This window comes from Parus major, chromosome 2, assembly GCF_001522545.3.
Source record: "Parus major isolate Abel chromosome 2, Parus_major1.1, whole genome shotgun sequence".
Taxonomy (NCBI): domain Eukaryota; kingdom Metazoa; phylum Chordata; class Aves; order Passeriformes; family Paridae; genus Parus; species Parus major.
Genome location: NC_031769.1, coordinates 18,427,106 through 18,447,251, shown reverse-complemented (window position 1 = coordinate 18,447,251; position 20,146 = coordinate 18,427,106). Strand labels below are relative to the sequence as shown.

Here is a 20,146-nt window from a genome sequence, read left to right as displayed (position 1 = left end):
CACCACAAAAAACACTGTTTAGGTTGAGCAGATCTGGTAAGCCTTGTGAAAAAAACAAATAGGAAAAATTTGAAAATGATGGCCTGGAGCCACTGCTCTATAAATATACTTCTGAAGTTCAATAGTTCTAAAGCTCACTAAAGGCCCCATTTTTCACAGTTCCCTCCAGATCCTCTTCTTCTCCCTGACTCATCATAAAACCAACTCTGACCGCAGCACAACTATACAGCAAAGTGGATTAAAATTCCTAGACAACCACCAAAACAGTAAAATTCAAGCTGCATTTTTTCTTAATGAATATTATATGGAAGATCAGCTTTATCAAACAAGGGCATCCAACCTTTAAGCCAAAGCTTCCTGGTTCACCAAGAAAATTCATCTCACCCATGGCCTGTTTCATCAGCCTGTTTCAGGGGGAAACACAGAAGGGAGAGTGTGGGCTAAAGGAAAGCCTCCAATAGCAACAGCATAATCCAAGCAGCCACCATTCCTTTTATTCAGGGACACATCCTCATCTAAATTTAATATGAATATACTCAAAAAACTATTCTAAATAATCTTAACACCAATGGCGTAACCATGTCAACAGTCATCATGCCAAGACCCATTGTAGAACCATCATATCCAAAATACCCATCTATGTTTAGAAAAACAACAAAAATGTCTGAACCTTCTTATCTAGCTTTTATGCTAGAACAAAAGGGAACCCCTTTCCACTAAGGATTCACTTTCCAAACCTACATGTCTGAATTTACAATCTCTTACAAGACTAAGGACTGTATCAGACCACAGATCCATCTAATACAGAATCCTTTCTCTGGGGCCATAGGAACCTAGAGAAAAGCAAGAGAAAATGACGGGCATGCAGTATTATTACTAAAATACATAGTATTTTATAAAATATGTATAAAATACATAGTATTTTAGTAATTTCCAGCTATTTCAGACTGAAGGGTCCTCTTGACTTAGAGGCTGTGACTAGTAATGGTGAGTCCAGGGGAACACCTGCAGCCAGAATTAGGTAGTCAAAACCCTGTTAGTTTACCACAGGGTTTCCACTATTGGCTCCTAAAAAGACAAAAAGTCTTTTGGAACTTCGCTTTATAACAGAGACATCCCAAAGCAAAGTTGGGCTCTGTGCAAGGACATAAATGGCAAGCAGTTCTATTTTTTGCTTTAGAGGAAAAGAAGTGCTGGTAACACTCATTACCAAAATTCAGCAGAATCTTCAGAAGGCAGTGTCTGCCATTCTACCAAAAAGGATTATGACAATTTGGTCAATTACCTTCTGTAATTGTCCCCATCTCTGCTTATAACAGTACTGACAACATCACAGCACACAATCAAAACAAAGAAGAGATGAAAATACACTACAAGCAAATGGACGAGCTCAATTTCAATGTGGAAGAGAAAAGGCCTGGAGAGGAAGGCAATTCATATAAATCAAACACACATGACAGTTTTGAAAACATCTGTGGAATACAATTTCATAATAGAGGGAGATTAAATGGAATGACTGTTGAGAGAACCAGTCCAGGGGGTATCACAGCCACAGAACAAACATCTGCCAACTTCAAACGAAATTGGGGATTTTCTCAAGAACTGGAACACATACACACTTCACAACTTCCCCTACTTACAGCTCAAGGCTGGCAATTACAGATTAACCAAGGGCTGCCAGTGTAACACTTTTTCAAAACCATATTGCCAAATTTAAGTCAGCCTGAAAAGAATGCAGGACAAGCATAATACAACCCCAGTATCTCAGGCATGTGCACTCCTGGCTCTGCATGCTGATGGAGGAGTTGTGCTGACAGCTCCACCATCAGAAAAGGACAATCACCCAGTCTCGTGGTCAGCAAGGACACAGGCTGCTTCCCCAAGGTCATCTGAGGGCCAAACTGTAAGCACTGCAAAACCACTGTACAAATAAAATGTACAAATGTATACCAATCATAAATCCACACAAACAGTAGTATGTGCAAAGGTTCATGCTAAAAAGGATAAGGAATATATAAAAAGTTCTGAATGTCAAGAAGCAAAAATTGGAAGGTAAGAATGCAAAATCCTTGCAATTTATTGGTCTCCACAATGAAATGTGCAGGGTGAGGAATTTATACCCAGGCACAAAGGACTTCATTGGTCATAAGAAATTTCATTACAGAAAAAAACTCTGAGAGACAAAATTCATATTCTATGCATATTCCATTCAAGCCAATGAAGAAAAACCTAGTGATTTCATCAGAGGCTGAATAAAGCTCCAAAACTAGATGTTATTTTTAAACACAGAGCCTCTTTCTTGAAATTAGATTGGTCTGGTTCATTATATATTGTTCTTGCTTTGAAAGCATTAATAACATTTTGCCATTATGCCTGACATATCTCAAGGAAAATCTAACACACTTGAAGGCTAAATGCATCACAAGTTTTCAGGAAAAGCCCACATCCCTGAACCATTATAAGCTGTAGAAGCCTGGCTTGACTTAGCTGTTCGCCTTAGCTCTCAAGTCCCTGCAGAAAATCCAAGAAAATACAGCCACTCCATTTATCCATTAATTAAGAGCCACAGCCAACATTACTCCTAATGGGTACACAGGAGAGCAATAATTCCTTTTCAGTTAAAGAAAGATTTCTTAAGCATTTTTCAAGAAGTTTTTGTCTTTAAGAACAGGGACCATGTTTAGAAAGAAGCTGCATATATGCAATAAATGTATATTGGGTCATGTAAGTGCTTCAGGTCCATTTTCATTTTTGCCTTTACATGAGTTGACAGGCACTTAATGCACAATATGCCATTTTTTTCCCAAAGAAAGCATGTATACATCTATCTGTACTAATATTATTAACCTTTACTACTTTCTGAAGTAGGCTGAGTTTACAAAGGAACCATCTTTGTAACTTCTCTTAAGGATCTATCCAATTTTCAGCACTCTTTCTGTGAAAATTGAAGTAGGCTGTGTATGGACAAGAGGAAAGAGGAAACTTTGACCTTGTCAAGTCACACCTTCAAGCCAGCACTGTAACTGTTCTTCTGAGTTAGCTATTCTTTTCTAACACACCATTCTAAAATTCTAAAAACTTATACCTAAAATGTAGATTTTGTATGTTCTATTCCCATTAAATCAACAACCCACACCTATATATCAGATTACAACACAACATGAACCAGACAAAATTTTTTGGTTTCTTTAGGACATTTCTTGAAGCAAGTCACTCTCTCCTAAGAAAGGTCTCCTCTCCTGCCAGCTTTCTCACAGGAGAAATATCACTCTTTATACCCATATACCCATGAATAGACAAAGTTACATTTCAGATACACTGTCCCAAGAGAGAAACAAAAATAAATTTCCATCAAGGTAAATCTGATCCCGTTAAATTGAAGCAATGAGATCTACTCCAATTTAAAATGTCTTAGACCTGATCTATGATGTTTATACAATGTTTATATAACTGATCCACAGTTTTAAAAATATATACTAACTAAATTAAGAATTAGCTAGCTAAATATTTTTTAAATATATTCTAGCATCTTAGTGGATTTGTCCTGTAAGCATAGTTAATAACAATATGCTGAGCAGTTTTGGACATCCATCAGTACAAAACAAAGATAACATTAAAAATTTATTTTTAACTTCCCTCCTTACTGCTATGTATACTTGTCCATCACCCCAGGACAATACTGGAAGCCAGTTTTGCTCAAACCAATTAAACTGCATAGGATTGACTACAACCAAAAAAAAATACCACATTTTCCTGATGAAAGCAGCCAAGGTGTTCTCATGCAGACACCCTCTCCCTGAGACCCACATTTTGAAACACTCCTTTCTAGGGCCTATGCGTCCTACCATCCCAGTGCTCTGAAAAGCTCATTCTTCTGTGGCTGACAATTTATGGTACTGGAGTAATATGTGTTTTTTTTATTATTTTGTGTGCTTTTATTATTTGAGCCTTGGATGGGCACATGCTATGCTGTACATATTTGAGAAAATATGTATCATAAATGTAAATGCATTTGAAAAAATAAATTCAAATATTAAGATGAAAATAGTCACCATCACTTACATCACTTATTAATTCACTGCATTTTCGGGCCAGTTCCATATTTCTGTCCTCAATAACAGGCTTGAGGAAGACCTGAAAGAGAAAGGTAATCATTGCAGGTTTAGTGTCCAAAAGAGTAAAAATTGAAGGAAATAATAGTTTGCAAAACTACTGGGGTTTAACTCACCTTTTCTTCCTCTTCCCAATCCTCATTTTCATCTTCCCTGAGATCTTGAATGGCAGACATTCGCATTTTAATACTTTGCAGGAAACAATGAAAACTCTTAAAAGGTTCAGTGCTGCAGGAAACGGCTCAGACCCTCCAGCATGCCTGGAATCAATGCTCCATTTGTGTCCTCCACTGCACTTAACCCTACCACGGCTCCTTCCTTATTTAGGCAGCACTTGACAGTCTTTATCTGAACAATTCAGAGTGAGTGAACTGAAAGGCATCACAGATGGCCTTGCTGGCTATCACTCACAGCAGAGCTAATGCTTTCTTACTGATAAAATATAATTAAATGTCCTATCCCCAGCAACTATTTTTAAAATTACTATGAACACAATTAAAATACTGTGATGCAGTTCATTTGTAACATAAGTAAATTAGTAAAATTAGCAGGATTGAAAGGGGAACATTAACTTTACAGGAAAACTGCCCAGTTGTAAGATTCAAGGCATCAGTGACTCCAAAATCAGCTATCATAAAACTTTATTTTACTGTCCCAATAATAATGTTTCTTGTTTAAAAAAGCACACTATTCTCATTTTCCAGTAGATGTAACTGCTAGTGTATTTTCTCAGTTACTTCTTTTCCACAAATCTTACAGAATTCCTTAAATGCTTTCCATATCATGTCAGCTGCAGCTTAAACCTGTGCATACATAGATACAGATAAGTCTGTATTACAAGTACATGGCTATGTATTCACAGAAACATGCATTTCTCACTGTTACAAACTGTCATGGACTGTAGTCTAAAAACCAACCTTGTTCAGTATGAAGTCACTGACTCCAGCTACAATGGAACTGAAAGATACATCCTTATGTTCATGGGTTCAGTGTTTACTTCTGTAAAACAAGCAAGAAGGTATTACAAGACCAATTGGAGAAACCAGCATTTGAATATAAGTTTTCTTTCTAAACTGTAGTTTGTGTATTTCTCATTTTGTAGAGCTCATGATTCTGAACTTCATCTAGCAAAGTCATTCACTGCTACGTGGCTTTGCAATCAGGCAAAGATACAAGGAATGTGTGCTCTTAAAAAAAACTCTTAGAAGAATTTTAAGTACATGTGCCTGAACACAATGTCCTTGGAGTGTATTTAAAAACACTGATTTCCTTAGAAAAATAAACATTTCAAAGATGAGAAAAAATTCAGCATGATTTAGCTATGGTCTAAAAATTTGAAAAATTAAGTATTAAGAACAGAGACAGGAACAGCTTTCAGCCTAAACCAAGAGTGAACTCTTTATAAATTAATAGTACAGAAAGCTTCAAGACTTTCCATTCCACTCTCAAATATAAGTTCCTAAAGTTGAGTTTTGAACCTTCAGCATTGCTAAAGTTCTGATTTAAACCTAGAAGTCTGGTTTGCATAGGTGAGAATTACCTGTGATACATGCTGACTGCTTTTGGAGTTCCGAATGCTTCATCCTGGTAGAAACAAATGGTTTAGTCTTACTAATATTCACAGTAACATGTCTTTTTTGAAGATCATGGCTACAGCAAATATATTCCTAAACAACAGACCCATGCCTAATTTTAAGGGGCACACCATAAGCAGAGTACCTACAAAAGTGTCAGACAGAAATGCAGCACTAAGGCTTCAATTCAGGATTTTTGTGATAATATTGCCAATACTGTATTTTTTCAGTGCAGTTAATTTCCTTTTCCTGCCCACAATTAATAATTTTTTCAAGTGGAGACATTGAAAAATATTTAAGAGCATATAAAAAAGTTATTAGTAGCTGCAAAGCTTCCTGAACATGGGGAAATCTTTCACTGTTTTTTACACTGGAAAGCAAATATGGTCAAAATTACAACACCAAACATGTCTGTGCTTTGGGGCAAAAGAGAGGTGTTTGACTTTTTAACATGCATTTAATATTATATTTGGTGGGTTTTCAGCAGCTGGACAGACCAAAATTTATATATTCTGGTTTTCCTGCAATGGCTTCTGCATAATCAAAAACTGCAAGATCACTTTTGGTAAGCCACGAAGTCATCAGACAGTTGGACTATGCAGTCACTGGAAGTCCTTCCAACTGAACTATTCTACTCAATTCCATTCTATTTTATTCTACTATCTGTAACAGCTTTGATACAATTCATTTTTTCACATTTTTGCATGATCTGGGTCAGGCATAATTAAGCATTCAGATATCCTGTGCCCCATGTAACTTCCATGATACAAGGATTACAAGACAGCTGCTATAACCCTTTATATTAAAGAAAAATTTAATACTGTGCACAAAGGGAGTAAGAGGGAAAAAAAAAATCACAGCATCAACTAACCATACACAAGTTACTCAAAATTCCACTTTTCATGTAACAGATGCAGCAAGATACTATATGACACAGAAACCTGTCTCACTTTCTTTTCATCCTCCTCAAAATACTGAATACTATCAGAAAACATTCACTGTGCAATAAAGCAAGCCTGCAAGTTTAATATATCCAGATTTAATTCAGGGAAGAATTTGTTAAGACCATTTAAGAGCTGCATGCTTTGGAAGTGCACTATGACTCGATTAGCAGCCTGCAAGTCAAGAAGAATCACAGAAAGGCTTGGGTGGGAAGGGACTTTAAAGATAATCCAGATCCAACCCCCCTGCCATGGACAAAGGTGCCACCCACTAGATCAGACTGCTCAGGGCCCTGTCCAACCTGGCCTTGTTCAAGTGGCCTTGAACACTCACAGAGATGAGAAAGAAGCTTTAGCTACTTATATAGGAGGCAATAAATAATCTAGAATCAGCAGGAATGTTCAGCATTGGAAATGTTTAAGTACATTTCCAATATTTTTAAAATTACTATAAAAATAACTAATCTAATCTGAATAAGGACATAGTTAAAATGCTGAGCCTTTACATCCCAAAACAATTATGAACTATGTTGTACTAAAGATTACTTTTCACCTACAAAACCTGCAATTTTACCAAAACCTTCAAACTGACACTTCTGAATAATTTTCCGTTATATATAATGGAATAATCCATAATCTTTTGTTCTGGCATAAAACAGCACAGATAAAGCTAAATCAAATTGTACAGAATTTTAAGAAAGCACTTTAATGGACTGCTAAGCTGTGTATCCACAATACTTATATTCACATAGGACATGGCAAAATTAGAATTTCTTATTGCTTTATAGATACCTTAAAATGTGAACAAATGGGTTCTTCAGGGAAATACCCAACATAAACTAATTCAAATTTTGTAAAAAAAGCTGCAAAGCTCCACATTTTTATTTCCACACACCTGCAAGGACATTTTACATCTTAGTTCAAATTTAGCCTAATTTTTTTTTTTGTCTATACTGCTTACAGAAGCACTGTACCTGCAATACACAATCCTTTGCTTATGCTATGAATGAAGACATTTCGCTCTCCCAGCACTTAGAGCCATCATTCCGTGTGTCAGTGTACTATTTTTTGTCACAGAACATTACTCAAGTACTTGATGTAAACACATATCAGCTGAGGAGGCAGAAGAGGAAGAAACATGGGGCGTAAATGAGCCCTGAGTGTGAGTTGGCCCAGAGTGTCAATAGTTCAGGGCAGATTTCCCACTTTGATCACACACAGCTGAGTCCACATCTGGCCAGAGCCTCACCATCTCCTTGTCTCTTTACCAGTCTTTCAATAAATAGGTTTGGGAATTGTTAGTCCAGAAACTTAAAAAGCTTCATCTTGTTTTGGACCTGATACACACAACAACTTAGCAGTGATTCTTAGTTCCATCCCTGAACAAACAACACCTCTGGACTTCTTCAGCATAATCCCTAAAAGCCTTCTGATATATGTAATATCTGTATGTACTGCTGGGCTGAAAGGACTAGCCTACCACTTCACAGAACAGCACAACTCATGTTTGTCCTGGTAAAGATACCAGAAACCCCACAATCTCAAATTTACTGAAAGCAGAGTTCCTCATGGGCTACTTGAACATGGGCCACAAATTAAGGACCAAGGTATCTCAGTTGGAAACCTGCACAGCACTATACTGAGATGTATATACTCCTTTCAATTCTGGACCGAAAACCTAACAAAAACAGAGGTAAAGGTAGTGTTTTAGATATCCTGTTTCAAATCAGCTAAAAATCAACCCACAGACATCCCTGAAATTAAAATGTTATTTTCTGCTCTTACTCAACACACACAGACATCACTGAAATAACTGCAATTAATTCAACACAAAACAGATGGTGGTGTCTTTTCAAAAAGCATACAAGGCATTTTTAAGTGCAGAGACTCAATCACTTCTCATTTCTAGAACTACTCAGACTGGAAGTTCCTAGCAGCCCTGCATAAGGAAGTTCATAGTCAGGCTATCAGCACACAATCACAAGCAGAAAAATGCAAGGAATCCCAGACTCTCGGTTTTAACCTCCCTGAACATGAAATACCAATTCACATTAACTAGAGAAATTCAAGATATTACTCTATTTGGAGAAAAAACTTACCCATGAGTTTGTATCTGTCAGATCACTAACACTGCACTCATCATCAGAACTTCAAAACCTGCAAATACCTCATAGCTCTAAGCTAGGATTTTCATTCAATGAAAGTTTTTATTTAATGTTTTGGTAAAGCAGAAAGCAGCAATGATATTTTTAAGGACAAATACAAATGAAATGTTAGAATTCTGACTTCTGAATCCAGAAAACCTAATGAATTTTCAACGCCTGTATCAACAGATACAGAAACACAGACATTTTTTGGAAACTCATACTCTCAGACATTGTCTAACCTAACTGGATATTGATGTCAGAGTATCTCAGATGTCTGTATGGTACACAACTAGTTTCACACAATACCCAATCTAATCTAGATACCAGAAGCCATGTAACCTGAGTTAATAAAGTCTTTCCCACACAACTCATTAAGAAGTGAGCTCATTCAGAAGGGTAAGTATTTATCAGGGCACAAGATCGTGCCATGCAGATGTAACCTTACCTGTGATGAGGAACATTGAAATAAACCAAAATAAGCCATTAAAATAACTTCAAATCCTCCACTTTATTTTTCCACCAATATTTATAATTGCCTACTATGTTTACACAATAGTTTTTAAGCCTCAAAACAGGGTTTTCTAGGTGTGATACGCAGTTCTATTTCTATTTGCCTAGTTTTTCATTTGATAAGAAATTAAATCCTCAACAATGAAGGAATCTGATAGTTCCACCCCTTCAATATTTTCAGTTTAACCAGAAGCCTGAAAATCTATCCCTCCTACAGCTCCTTTTGCAAGCTGAGATGCCACATTTGACTGCACCACATCTGTTTAATCCACCCCACTTGACTGCTGTGGCATTTCCCTTTCTTATCATAAAGCCCCTGTCCCCTTACCCAAGGGTTCACCTAGGTGTGGCAGTCCACCAGAGCTAACAGCTCTGGGGCACAGCAGATGAGCTCTTCAGCACTTCCAGCTCTTCCTAGAACACTACAACAATGAATAATCAGGATATTTTTTCCTATTACCCACAAAATGCGGAGCCCCAATGCTCCTGTGTGCTGAATGGCCAAGAGTCCTGCAGCTGGTGCCCTGTAACCAGAGGGGGGCAATCCACAGCCAAGCTTTCCTTTTGCTCTGCAACTTGTGGCTCAGATTTCCTAAGGCTGTTCAATAGAAGATGGCTAGAAAACAAAATTATCAGCTGACTGGGTTACTGTGTGAGGTATCCGTGAAAGCAAAATCACATTCAGCAGAAGAGGGAGTTACAGCTTTTCTCTTAATGCAGAAAACTTTGGATAAAAGATCAAAGTTCTCCATTCACTAAATTTTCATTCTATCCAAAACTAAGTCCTTAGAAAGAAAGAGACATGAATATATAAAGTTTGGAAGTTTTACTTCTCTATAAATCCCAGCTAAAAATATTAATTAGAAAGGTCTGAAGCCAGTAACAAGTTCCATTTTGCCTCAATAAATCCTAAAAAAGCTAAGTATATCTCCTCTTGTGACTATACACTCATATACAGCTTACTGTAGTCTGAAATAATAGAAAATATGCATTTATCTTATATACAGATTCTTAGTTCTTAGCAATACAGACTGGGCATGTTTGCTTAGCAGGAATTTTTCTTGTGGCATTATATTGAATTCAACTGAATTCAAGTGACAGAATCTCCTGGAGCAGGATGAGAAAATTGCACGTTTCCTATAAATTTAATTTTCAACCTATAACCCTCACCTAATGAATGCATTTTCTAGAAAGTAAAGCCATAGTGGTTTTACTCAGATATTTTACTCATATCTGAGTTTTTTCTTCTTCATATTTCTGTACTTGTATTTTACTAGTCCTGACACTGTAACTCTCTGAACACAACAATAAATAATAAAAACATCGTAAATAACATACATCTTTAAAAAAAAACTTTAAAACTTCACTATTCTGGAATACTTCATGCTACTGTGATTCTCAGATAAGTTAAATTTGCATCAAATTGCTAAAGACAGCTAACTCTAGCACAAAACCTACATTCCTCATTGGCAGTTAGTTAAAAAAACAGTCTTAAAATTTCAGAAGTGTCTTCAGAAAACTCCCCAAATGATGAAACCAAACAGGCCAGGATGAGAAAAGAAATGTAATGAATTTTGAGGTAATGGAAGTCATTTGTTCAATGATGAAAAATGTATTTAAGTAACTTCATTTTTTAAAAGGAGAAGTAATTTCAAGTCATAAATAATTGATGCAGAAGCTATATTTTGAAGTAACTCTGGACACTAAAAGACAAAAATAAGCCTTTACTTATGCAAAACATACAGCACTTCTATTGTGCTTAAAATCACCAAATCTAAAATCTCATTTGGAAGGAAAAAAAAAACCAACAAAACAACAATTCACCTTTTTTTTTCCTACTTTGTGAATTGTGTCCATCATAAGATTTTAACAAGAAAACAAGTTACACACATTTTGTGTCCAGGAGCGCTTAAATCTGGATTGTGACAGTCAAGCTTCTCTTTCAGCCTACTGTGTCCATGCATGACAGGTTAAGGCAATGATACACAAGAGCTGTACTATGAATTCAGTACTGTATTCAAAAACAAAGCATATAATATAAAAAATCCACATTCAGAAAGCTCCACGGTTTTCAAGACAGAGAGTTTATAAAGACTAATGGATAGCTCATTCCTCCCAAAGAAGCTGCTGTCAAAATAGTCTACTAGAATAGAGTGAATATTAATTTTTTAAGTGATTGTAATAGGCTACAATGAATTAGGAAATAAAACTGTTAATAACCCTGTATTGAAAAGAACCTTTGAACAGAAAACCCTGCACTCTGGTGTCTCTGGACAGCCTAATCCTGTAATTGTGTTCACGGCTGTAATTGAGGAGAGCAACTTACAAGTTCCTAAGCACTGACTACAGTGTTGAAGAACATACACTAAAAATACAATAGCTGGCAATAGTAAGTCACAGGAATGTTAGATCCTTATGTACAGTCAGTTTAACAATGATATACACAAGTTTCCATGACAACAGTGACAAGATGATAAAAACATCTTCCATCATTCCCTGAAAAATACTTTTCTGCTTATATCACTGATGAAGTGGCAAGTACCTAATTTAGAAATGTCAACTTGCATTTAATAACATATTTTTATAATCAAAGAAATGTAGACCATCATTTTAAAGGATTCAATTAAATAGCTGAATCAGACTAAAAATTATTTGTTATCTGATTTTTTAGTCTTTTAAAACAAGTTACATAAAACGTATCTTTGACTTTAGTCATGGTCCAGAGTTTAGCTGCAAAATTTCAGCTTAAAAATTTTTTTACCCCTAGGGAAATTTCTTTTGCATGAATCAAATAAAAGCTGATCTAACACTTTCCTAATAAACACTGGATATTTTAGCAGAAAAATATATTATTTTTAAATTGGCTTAAATTTGCTCAATCTTTCACAAAAAAAAAAAAATTTACATAAAGCAATTATGTTTTATCAGTTACTTAATTTGCTTTCACACAAGAGCATTATCTTTCTTCTAGTGTGAATTGTTTTCTCCAAACCAGTAGTGGACATAAAACTGGAATTTCTAGCTTAAGCTACTTTTTAGCCACTCCTGTGACCTGATTACTCTTGAACCACGAGTAATTCCAATTCCAACCAAGTCCAATTACAACAGTGGAATTTAGACTTGGCATTTACCTCAACACAGATACTTCTAGATGAACACACTTCTCAATCTATTAAGAACATTCATAATACTTATTAAAATGTCATTTCTTAATTTTACTGTAGGAAAAAAAGTTCTTATAAATAAATAATGAAAATATAACCCTAAGATGTTCTTCATATAACACAGTATACCTAAGTTACCACTTAAAGAAGCATGCTGAACTACAATTCTTCAAATCAAAGAAGGCTAATGCCTGCACTACATGAAACCCCACCCTAAGCACCTCCTGAGAGGAGAAAGGCAAAAGAAATTATATAGCAATGTTTTGTACACTACAAATTATCCAGAAATACCATCTTTGGATTTGATCGCTTGTTGCTGTTAATAACATTAAAGAGCAATAAGTACTTTTAACTCATACAGCTTCCTGTGGATAAGATTTAAAGAATTTTATAAATAGAGGGATAAAGCTTTTGATTGAATATACAGACACAGAGCAAGCCAAGTTCTCTCCTTATCCTCAGGCATTTGAGGACTAGGCTGGAGTCAGGCTTAAGTAAGAACAGCCATGGATAAATAAGCCTGACCAAAAACCTGCTCCTGATCATGTGCTGATTCATGGCCAACTGAAAATCATGGTCTGAACAGAGGTTTGAGAGGTGCAGCAGACTTGATTTGGGGAACAAACTGTCTTAAGTCTCCTTTGAACATCTGGAATTTTGTGAAGAGGATAAATAGCTACTGGAGTAGGCTGCCCCCTGCCATATACCTGAAGATAGATGATGAGTCCATCATTCTGTTTTACAAGGTGGAGAACAGAGAGCCACGAAGCAAAGCAGCATCTCCACACTAAGAAAGGAAGACTGCAATCAATCAAGATTTCTTGACTCCCAGCCCTACAATTCTAATGCTGAAACCATAGAACTTCCCAACAGGATTTTTCCTGGCTCTTTTTCAGTGATATTTCTGTTAAGTCATTTCCAGCATAAATTAACTCTTAACATATAATAGTCTACTCACAGTGTTGAAGATTGGGGGATTTTTCTAGAACATTTTGCTATCTGTTAAATAAATTTTAGTGTTCATATAGCCTAAAAAATAAGAAAGGAAAAAGTGGGAGGAGATCAGAACACAGAGCAGTTCTTTAATTTAGGACTTTAAACTAAATTACAATTAGTAAGTGAATGGATTAATGTGAAGAATAGAGTTAGAATAACAGTGTAGTTACTTGTTATGCAAATGAATTTCAATGTCTGTTCAGTTATCAGTAGTAACTATTCAGCATGAAAAAAGCAAGATAACCTCGCTGAAATTTTGCATATAGAAAGAGAGAGAAAATAACATGTCCTTTCCTGGTCATCTGATGTCTAAATTAATGTTATATGAAGACATTTTTATGTTGAATTCAAAAGAATAGGTGATATTAAAAAGTTATTTTCAAGTCTAGTTGGCCAAGTTTCTATTTAAATTGCATTTCTGTAAATATTTATTCATTTTTTTACATACAAAAACCATCGCCAGAGAATTAAATTATGTCAGGGCCTAAGGCCTAGCTTTGAAGAGCTTTTAGTCTTTTTATCTCTTTGAGGATCTCATGGGAAGTCTAAGCCTGCTTTCAGCACAAAAACCTCCAAAGCCTGAGGCTGCCTCTGGAAGAATTATATTTGCCTTAAGGTCTGTGCTAAATGTATTTTGGCAGCTTTACACTACAGCTAAAGAAATTTCTCAATCTCATCAGAAAAGTGTACTCAATAATGATAATCTGTAATACAAAACTGCAAACCCCAGGGGCGGGAAGTGCCTAATCTTACATACACGGACACTATTCTACAGCCCCAGAAGTAACTACACATTTCACTTACTTTCAACAATTTTAAACCATCTCTTTGCAAGAGGAAGATTCAGTTATAATATGCTCCACGTAGACATTCAAAATATGTCAGACTCAGCTTCTGCAAGCTTAGATTTAAATCCTAGGATATTAACATCCAGTAGTGCACAGTACTTGACTAATGCTACCCACAGGGATTTTTTTAAGATGTCAGAAATTTCAACTGCTAAAAATCAAGCTGAGGTAAAAAATGAGTATCAGGGCACAAGTCATGCTAATCTCATGTTGGTTATAAAGCTAATAATGAGCTTAATCTCATTGTTTCACCATCATTAAACATATAAACAGCCTTTGCAGCAGCAGACAGAACTGAGAGAGCCAGCCCTTAGCGTGTGATAACCACAGGAGACCCTTCTTTGGCCCACGAACCCTCTGTTTGTGTCTGCACCAGGGTACAGCTTCAGCAACACACCCAGCAGCTCACTATCAGAACTTTTATAATGATGGGCTGGTGGGCCAGACTCAGCAGCTTTTCTCTACATTATTTGGTAAAATCATCATGATATCAAGGCAGATGGAGCTATGATATATCAGACTAAGCAGCATTTAAAGTCTAATGATGAGATTAAAGTCTGAAAAGTGTATGCTAAATGCTCACAAGCTTTGATAGATAAATTTTTTTAAAATACAAGTTTATATATTTGAAATTAGAGTTTTATACTGTTGTTAGTCACTTTTGCTAGTCACTTTCAAAAAGGACAGTAACTTACCAGACACGAAATCATTAAAGATCTTAAAACAGAGAATAAATAATTACCATTTTGTTCAGACCAAGTCTAGAGAAGTGACACTCCGATTTCTGGAAGTCAACTTTTAAGAAGCTTAAAGTGACTTCAAGAACAGAACATCTTAATCTTAGAAAGTTTTTTAAAATCTTTAAACAAAAAAAAATATGTAAGTAAACTAGAGAAAACACCTATTATAAGTATTTTATGTCTGTACTCGTGTATAATGACTCTGAATAATACATTCTCTGTCTCATCTTCAGACAAACAAAATATTAAGATTTAACTTCATAAACTTCAATTAGATTTTTCTTTGAAGGTCTGCTTCTATCTGCATCTTAACTGTGAAATCATCATCTTTATCCCAACTTAACACAAAAGATGTACAGATACAAGTTAGGCAAGCAGATCGTTTTTGTTCATATGCAGAAAACTGGGTGAACCTGGGTATTGTCCAACTTAATCACTTTTGTTACATAAAAGTCTATCAGTCTTTGCTACTTTGCTTTCATTTGAAAAGCACTGAGCTTCCGTTGTTACATCTGTAAAATGATTTTCAAACAATGCAGGAGCATGGACATTCCTCATGGATTTTCTGTCCATTAAATTAGAATTCATTCTGCTAGAGACTTAAATTAATGATATACTTCTATTCACTAGTCATTCCTTGTATTCTGGCCACAAAAGAAAAGTGTTTAAAAATAAACATGCTCTATGTTCTATAAAAAACAAACAACAATTTTCTTCCAGTGTAGACAGTCATTATCTTTACATCTAAAAGGACAACACAACTAATCCCTACGGGTCCAGCGTTACCAAACCAGAATTATGTTTAACAGCAAATACATAAGAAATTCTATGCCATACACAATTCTCATGTGGGAAAATGGCAGAATCCATAAACAGTAGAAAATATTACAGGGTGTCAGCACTTACTAAATAACTATTCCCAAGCAATGTAAAATAACATAATTGGCATCTGCATTATTATTGTGTTTGAAGAAACAATAGCCTAGTTGCTTTCTCTTTTTCTAGATCTGTATTTTAGTTGAAAGCATGAATATTTACTTGTACAATGCAAAGATATTGCTGAAATTAAAGTTTAGCAAATATTTTTTACTCAGTTTAACACTACCTGACTTCTTTTACAGACTATACTGAATTGAAGTTCACTGCTTTCAATAATTCATTAAAAAATAATCTCATTTATGAAAAATTAATCTCTTTATGTCCAATGTCATGTCCATTTCATGCAAGCCCTGACACAATTCACTCACAGATACAATAGCTTGTATGCATTGATTACCAATGCGATCATTATAGGCATTCCAGAGTTAAACACAGGTTTGTTTGGAGCTGAGAAGAGCCTGGAAAACAGGCTAAAGTTAGCAGAACTTTAAAATCAATCTGGTATAAATAGAATATTAGATCATTAGGCAAATTTTGGTCTGGAACTAAAATCCAGGTTTCCTTCTCTTACAAGATGTGCTACCCACAGTAGAGTTTAGTTTATTGCACTCTGAATTGCAGATTGTACTCCGCCAAAAAAACAAATTTACTCATTGGTATGGAAAAAAAAAATCTATTCATATATTCTCCATCCATAGGAACAAATAATTTGGAATGGAACAATTTTCCTCTAAAACCTACTATATACTCAAATATGCATTATTTTTCTTGACTCAAATCTAAACAGAAGATGACAAAAGGTTTCCCCACCTTTGTTCATTATGAAAGAAAAAATATTGTGTTTGAGTCAAATTATGCCAAATATTGTCTGCCAGTCTTTTAAGATTCATAATGATGCAGAAATCTCTTCTATGTCACCCACTGAAAAATCACAGATAGCATATATCCTGGCCTTAATCAAACATCCCTGTGTTTTTCCACAGTTTCTTAGTTTCCCAACACCTTGTTTCAGGACACCTAGATGTCCTGATCTTTCATTTAATAAATAGAAAACAAAATATTTTGTATTTTTAAATAAGTAAGAAGGTTTTGTTCAAAACACATCAGCCACAGAGAACTTGTTCTGCATTTTGCTAAACAGTCCAGTGCAGTATGTGTTCAGAATGATGGACTGTGTTTGGAATCAAGAGAAAAATGGAGGGGGAATTGACATTAGTAAAGTTCTTTTGTTCTGAGTGAATATTAATGACTTCTGCTTAGTATTTCATTAAAAATTCATTCAGAATCCTATGCTATTGGAAAAAATGCCCCACTTAGAGAGACAAACTCTTATTGTTGAATCTGAAGCTGGCAATAGCTACAACAATGCACATTTTTAAAGCACATCTTTGTCTTCTGGGTAAGTCTTTCATATGGCAAGTTTACATCTCATGCCTTCCATGCCTCAGCTTGTGATTTTGAAAAAGCCTCTTTGCCTCTCTACTCCTAAACTCAATTTGAAAAATACAAAATAAAGACATTTTAAGACAATAATGTTGTGAATGGCAAATAAAAGACTGCATTAAAAGAAAGAATGCACAGATACAAAAACCTAGAAAACAAAATATTTCATAACCAGGAGCAATTCTCAGCTCAGCCATACACATTTTTGTCAATAATTTTAGATACACTATTGCAAGAAATTTAACTTAAATTTATTTTTGACCATTTTGTTATATTCCCTTCCACTGATTTTTTTTTAATTCCCAAATTCAACTGTAATGACAGACTTTTCCTCTCAGGTGAAATACCTTGTTAAATGATGTTTTCATATAAGACAATGTATTTTGTGTATAGACATTAATTCCTTTCAGTACTCTATCTGCCTTAGCTTCATATTTTTTCCAGATTCAAAAACATTTTTGTGGGGAAGTGGGAAAAAGGATGTTTATTTTTCCTACAGATAGCTGTAGCCACATGATTTCCTCCATACCACTGTGGCTTCTCATTCTTTTTTCCAACATCTATTCACCAGCGGTGCTTGGCTGCACAAAGTCTCCACTATCATTTCAAATTTATGGAAGAAACAAACAGAAGAAAAAGCTGGCAGCACAGAACATTCATTCTTCTTCCAAAATCTAAAGCTGAACACATTTCTGAAAATAAGGCACTGTTGGATACTTTCAATAACGTGTTCTTGTATTTGTATGGTGCAGTTAAAAATGTTTTTTACTTAAATCCTACAGCCAGATTTCATTTACTGAGGACTGCTGCCACAGTGTGTGCTTTGCACAGGACGTGGTATGAGAGCAGTTCAAGATGTCAGAATGACTGCTACGCTTGCTCTGCCTCTGCCTTCCCATCCTGATACACAGTGTATCTCCAGATACACTGAACCACACTGAGTTCCTCCTGCCAGAACAAATGAACCTCGAGATTCACACTTGCCCTTTCCCAGGTCTGCTTAGTCTGACCACAGCTGATGGCTGTGCTGCACCATCTCAGACACTGCTGCAGCTCCACACAACCATTCAGAGATAGTTTTGGTAAGACCACCCACACAGAAAACTCAGTGTAACCCATGACACTGCAAATCAGAGCTGGTCTGACACATCAAACAGGGCCAGCAGCAGCATGCTGCCTGCACCAATGTGGGGCTTCTGTGGCAAGGAAATGATGAGGGTAAAGGGGAAGAATGGTCAGATCTCACAAAACTACCAAGATGAAGACAACCACAGTGAAAACTGCAAAATACTGTTCCAGTGCTCCCACAGTCCAACCTCATGTCAGTTCCTGCATCATCCTCCTTCCATCGGTGCCACATACACGAATCTCCTTAAAACTGTGCTGCAGCACACTCCCTCTGGACACGTGAGAGTTCAGACTTCAAGTTTTACAATTTCTTTACAAACCAAATATTCTCCAGTGCAAAACCAAGCAGGGTAGTTTAATTTTCCTTTTTTCTGGTCAATGGCCTTTTTCAGATTGGCCCTACCAAACAGACGCTAACATACAGTAAGAAAACTACTCCTACAATGAATGTATATGGCCAGGGCCAGAGAAAAAAAACTTTACAAAAAACATACTCTGTGAAGCTCAACTAAATTCATACTTTTCTAAATCATAAAACAGAGCCAACACTTCTAAGAAAGATACAAAGCAGTGAACATTCATTTTCAAATAAGATCTGCACATGATTTTAAGTACACAAAAAACAGATGCATTCAATCTGGAGATGGCAGCTTGTCACTCCTCAGGTAAAAGCTCCACTTTTAGAACTAAATAAAAACCCCTTCACAAAAGCAGTGTATAAAGAAAACACTTCTTCAGAAAGTTTACACATTGTGTAGAATTTTAAAAGGTCTAGGTCAGCTTTCAAATCTGTTCATATAAAATGACACAAAATCAATAATAAGAATTTATAAAAAGCTGTCTTCCCAGTAAGGAGTCAGAGGAACAATGGGCCCAAGCAGGAAGTTTATGGCAGATACTTTTGATGGGCCAAGATGAGCCAAGATTTGTTGGAAGCTAGAATGAACTTCACATTTCAGATTTACAACTGAAGGTCAGTCCTGGATACACAATCGTGGGGTGGAAAGACAAGAGCTGGACATTGACAATACAGCAAATACAGTAGAAAGGTTATTAAAAATATTAAAATATTTTACATAAAAACATCTGAATGTGATTTAGAACTGTATCACCACACATATGATCTTTACTGAGGATGCCAAGACAAACTGAAATTTGCCATTTCCTACCTAACCTTACAAATGTATGTCAGTGTATTCACAGTAACATTTTCTCTACTATTCTCTACGTAATTTTCTCATTTATTTTCCCAAAAGCTAAGAAAGCAGGAATTCCTGTACAGATACTCACATGGCCTCCACCCAGGTTGCAGCATTTAAACCCAACACACAGATCTCTGCCACCTGGGCTGACTATGAAGAGGCTTTCATGTCCTATGCCACACATCTCAGTCTGCCAGTCTTACCAGGCTCAAAATAACCCCATGTCAAAGTTAACAGTTATGTTCTGTCTTTCCCCAAACACTAATGGTTCTTTACAAATTGATAGTCTCAGTCTCCTTCTTCAGGCTGTCCTTTCCTCCATTTTCACTAATATAGCTAGTCCTAACTTCAATGCTCTCCTTTTTCAGCTTTCTTCAATCCTCTACAGTTTCCCACAGTTTGTTTTCTGTCTCCTTTACACAGGAATCACCTGCAGGCAGTAGACTGTTGAGGCATTGATGG

General features: G+C 36.0%; 1 protein-coding gene across 15 annotated transcripts in view; it reads right to left on the bottom strand.

Annotated features, from left to right (window-relative positions):
• The window catches only part of NEBL (nebulette), a 249,119-nt gene that overhangs the window by 85,435 nt on the left and 143,538 nt on the right, over window positions 1-20,146 (bottom strand). For 8 of the 15 annotated variants that reach the window (XM_015617915.3, XM_015617909.2, XM_015617919.2 and 5 more), the window contains 4 exons: window positions 5,653-5,696; window positions 5,030-5,111; window positions 4,229-4,460; window positions 4,063-4,134 (listed from right to left, as the gene is read on the bottom strand). The exons of 2 other annotated variants lie outside the window; for them this stretch is intronic. In XM_015617915.3, coding sequence (XP_015473401.1) covers window positions 4,063-4,134; window positions 4,229-4,294 — 138 coding nt within the window. In that variant the 5' untranslated portion in view covers window positions 4,295-4,460; window positions 5,030-5,111; window positions 5,653-5,696. Of the gene's footprint in view, window positions 1-4,062; window positions 4,135-4,228; window positions 4,484-5,029; window positions 5,112-5,652; window positions 5,697-20,146 lie in introns of all 15 variants that reach the window. 5 more of the 15 variants (XM_015617908.2, XM_015617910.2, XM_015617913.2 and 2 more) reach the window with 5 other exon arrangements.